This window comes from Callorhinus ursinus, unplaced genomic scaffold (assembly GCF_003265705.2).
Source record: "Callorhinus ursinus isolate GAN/ISIS: 27379988/994484 unplaced genomic scaffold, GSC_fseal_2.0 scaffold3839, whole genome shotgun sequence".
NCBI lineage: Eukaryota > Metazoa > Chordata > Mammalia > Carnivora > Otariidae > Callorhinus > Callorhinus ursinus.
This window is the reverse complement of record NW_027400893.1, coordinates 1-3,104: the sequence shown is the minus strand read 5'-3', so window position 1 is coordinate 3,104 and position 3,104 is coordinate 1. Positions and strand designations below refer to the sequence as shown.

At 53.0% G+C, this 3,104-nt stretch overlaps 1 protein-coding gene across 4 annotated transcripts; it reads right to left on the bottom strand.

Annotated features, from left to right (window-relative positions):
* Nucleotides 1–1,210: 1,210 nt before the first annotated feature.
* LOC141372250 (spindlin-2) lies at nucleotides 1,211–3,098 on the bottom strand. 4 transcript variants are annotated; one of them, XM_073890762.1, is made up of 2 exons: nucleotides 2,766–3,098; nucleotides 1,211–2,159 (listed from the first exon to the last, which is right to left on the bottom strand). In XM_073890762.1, exon 2 carries the CDS (start codon nucleotides 2,155–2,157, stop codon nucleotides 1,381–1,383), a length of 777 nt encoding a protein of 258 aa, XP_073746863.1. In that variant the 5' UTR covers nucleotides 2,158–2,159; nucleotides 2,766–3,098; the 3' UTR covers nucleotides 1,211–1,380. The 4 variants fall into 4 exon arrangements, with proteins under 4 accessions (XP_073746863.1, XP_073746864.1, XP_073746865.1 ...); XM_073890763.1 differs by having other exon boundaries at nucleotides 2,778–3,098; XM_073890764.1 differs by having other exon boundaries at nucleotides 2,833–3,098.
* Nucleotides 3,099–3,104: the final 6 nt, after the last annotated feature.

The following is a 3,104-nucleotide window of genomic DNA, read 5'->3' as shown; positions in this document are numbered from 1 at the left end:
TGCTGAGAGAAGCATGGACTGTCAAGTACTCCCCATGTCCTGGAGAGAAACATTAGGCTCAATCCTCTGATGCCGCTCCTCTACAGGGAGGCAAGGCACAGTCCAGTAGGAGAAAGAACAGTGAGGGGACTCCCGTACCTGTGTTCAGCAAGGTTCCACTTTTTTTTTTTTTATAAAAGACTTTCCAAACCCAAGGTGGCACATCTAAGTCCTGAGCACCCCGCTGACCCATTCCCCACAAGAACAGTTTATCCAGCATAGGGGAAATGAACCAAGAACTTCAGGTCCAAGATTTACTGCACCTGGGTCCTCTGGGAAAGGTGAGGAGGCTGCTCACAGCCCCCTGCTCATGGGGTGTCAGGTCAGTGTGTTTAGGCTAAGGCTTGGGGTTCTACTCGGCAGGTGTGGCATGAGCTCTCTGAAGTAAGAAAAGCCTTTTAGGTATAAAGTTGGCTCCTGCTTAACTCTTGAGTCATCCCTGTCAAAATGCCATTCTAGGGAACTTCCAATCCATTTGGTTCTTTGACAGCTGTCACATCCTTTCTGCACAGAGCAAGGGAGAACAATGTGGATACTGCCAGAAGTCCAACTTTTTCCTGGGCCTCCCCATCTCTCAGGGGCCCCACTCCCCACACCTCCTTTTCTGTGTTCTCACTTCCTCTGTCGGTCTTTCTCCTTGGAATTCTTTCTTCTTCAGTGTTCTTCCCCTTCTGGCTCCTTACTCATGCACAGACCCTCCTTTTGAGTATCCTTTAGCCCCTCTCCAGATTCCTGCCAACTTCTTTCTCCCGCCTTGCTCTGGACCTCTTCTAAGCTTCTTTGTGTCCCTCTCTGCTCAAGGCATTCTGTCTGTTTTCCTCTAAGTCCCAAGATCTCACTCTCCCTCTGTTATTCTCCACCCCCTCCCAGTTGGGTGCCTCTCTCTTAGGTCATCCCTCCCCCAGAGAGCCTCTCCATTTCTGGCCCTGCCCCACCTCTTCCTAAGCAGTCACCTCCCCTTCTCCCTCCCCCCACAGCCCATCTCTAGTTCCTTCTCCTCCCCCCTCTCTAGACCAGGCCAGCTAAGTCCTATTCCATTTTTAGATGACTGATTATGATACTAGCTGAACTTTATTCACAGCCTGCATTTACAGCTGTCCCTTCCTTCCATGCCCCATCCACCAAACACACCCAATCTTTTCAACATGACAAAGTCCTTACACACAGCATGTCATGTCCACATAAATTTGTATTTTTCAGAACAAAACAACAGTTACGCTGGCAGAGATGTTGAATTAACAGGGACCCTTAAGCTTTCAATACACTGAAAAGCAACATTATTTTGCATGTCTACAAAGTATACATTTGTTTTCACAAATGTGGCAAAGTTTACCCTAACAGTTAGGACTTTTTCACCAAATCATAGACATAGATATGGAAATCATCATCAAACTTGATGAAATACACAGAGGGTTTGGCTTCCACTTGGTGAATGACCATGCCAATCCGTTTGGAGCCATCTTCTTTGGTATATTCCACATGTTTACCTATCAGGCCATCTACAACTCCTCCTGGCTCCCTCTCTGCTGGAGGAGACTCACTGGACTCTGGCATGATACGGAGGTCTCCTTCTTTATAATCATCTAGAAGCTGGTACATGTACAAGACAGGATCTTTCTCATAGGTAATATAAAACCAGGCTTTCATGATAGGTGCTTGGGCTAAGACCATTCCCCTCCATTCATCCTTAGAACCATGCTCACCCTCAAACATATGTTCCACAGCTTTACCAATTATGGTGTTTGCAAGGTTTGCATCACTGACTTGAGATGATGCCACCCTGTCGGAAAGAATTTTAAGAGACAAAACTCTTTCATCTCTGTGAAGTTCCAGTCCATAGACACAGTCAATTCCATCATATTTGACCAGATAAAGAGAGGGATTTATAGGCACCTGATCCAGAACGGTTCCTTTCCACTGGGTGATGGGCTCATCACCTTCCTTCCATCCATGAGAAATTCTGCAGCCCACGATGTTCCTGCGGGACTGGGACGAAGGTCTACCCCTCTGCTTCTTTTGGGAGGCTTTTTTCTTCGTCATGTTTGCCGACCCAGTGGCCCGGCCCACAGCTGCCCTGGTTTGTTGCCCTTCGGCCTCCTGTGCGTTGGGGGTCTTCATGCCTGCAGGGGGAGAAGAGAAGATAAGAGAGAAACATTCAATATGACATAAGGTGAAGTTCTCCCAACAGCGACGTGTCTATGTACCCTGCGCCAGAACCTAAATTTTCCCCATGTGAGCCTGGCAGCTGTGCTGGAAATCCTGGCTGCGTGCCGGCCAAGTGCTCTCCCTCCTCGGTTCCTTTAGGCTGCGGGGAAGGGCGGCAGCGGCGGTGGTGCTGGCTGGGGTTTGGAACTCTGCAGGAGGGGGCGGGCTACCTCCTTGTTCAGAACCCACTGCCTCCATCACCCGCCACTGGCCCCCACTCTCAACCCCTGCAAAGCGCCCATCCCTTCACCGCCTTGACCCGCACGCACTCACTGTCGTCCTGCCCTGGACGCCTCAGCCTGCTGCCCTATATACGCCCCTTGTCTCCCCAGGATCGCTTTCCCGGCATCCAGTGCCCTCGCTTCCCCAGGCTCACCTTCAATTTCTTGCCTGGCTCCTAACGCCACCCCGTTTCCTATTTCCCATCGCACTCCCCTACTCCAGCCTCACCCGGCACCCGCCCCCACCCCTTATCTCCTGCAGGAGTCCACCCCATCCCCCTTCTCCATCCTGGAGCCCACCAATGGCCTTGCCCTGCCTGGCGTCCACCGCCCCGGATCGCGGGCCTCACGTGCCCAAATCGGACACCTCGCTGCTGCCTCCGCGGTGAGCCTGTGTCGAAGGAGGATCAGCAGGCGACGAGCAGGCACCCGGCTGCCTGGCACCGTGCAGGCTGGGAGGGGAGGATCCGTAGGCGCGGAGCGCGTCTAGCAGGGCGGCTGGGTAGGCGAAGAGGATGGCGGCGGTATCCCCAGCTCTGAGCTTCGCGGGCCCTCCGCCTCCCTGTCGGCGGCGGCGGCCCCTCTGCCACATCGGGCTCCCACCAGCCGCTGCTGCCGCCGCAGTCTCCTCCCTCTTTC

Excerpts from the sequence above, each read along its gene's own strand:
- LOC141372250 (XM_073890762.1), bottom strand. The coding sequence starts at position 2,157 with ATGAAGACCCCCAACGCACAGGAGGCCGAAGGGCAACAAACCAGGGCA.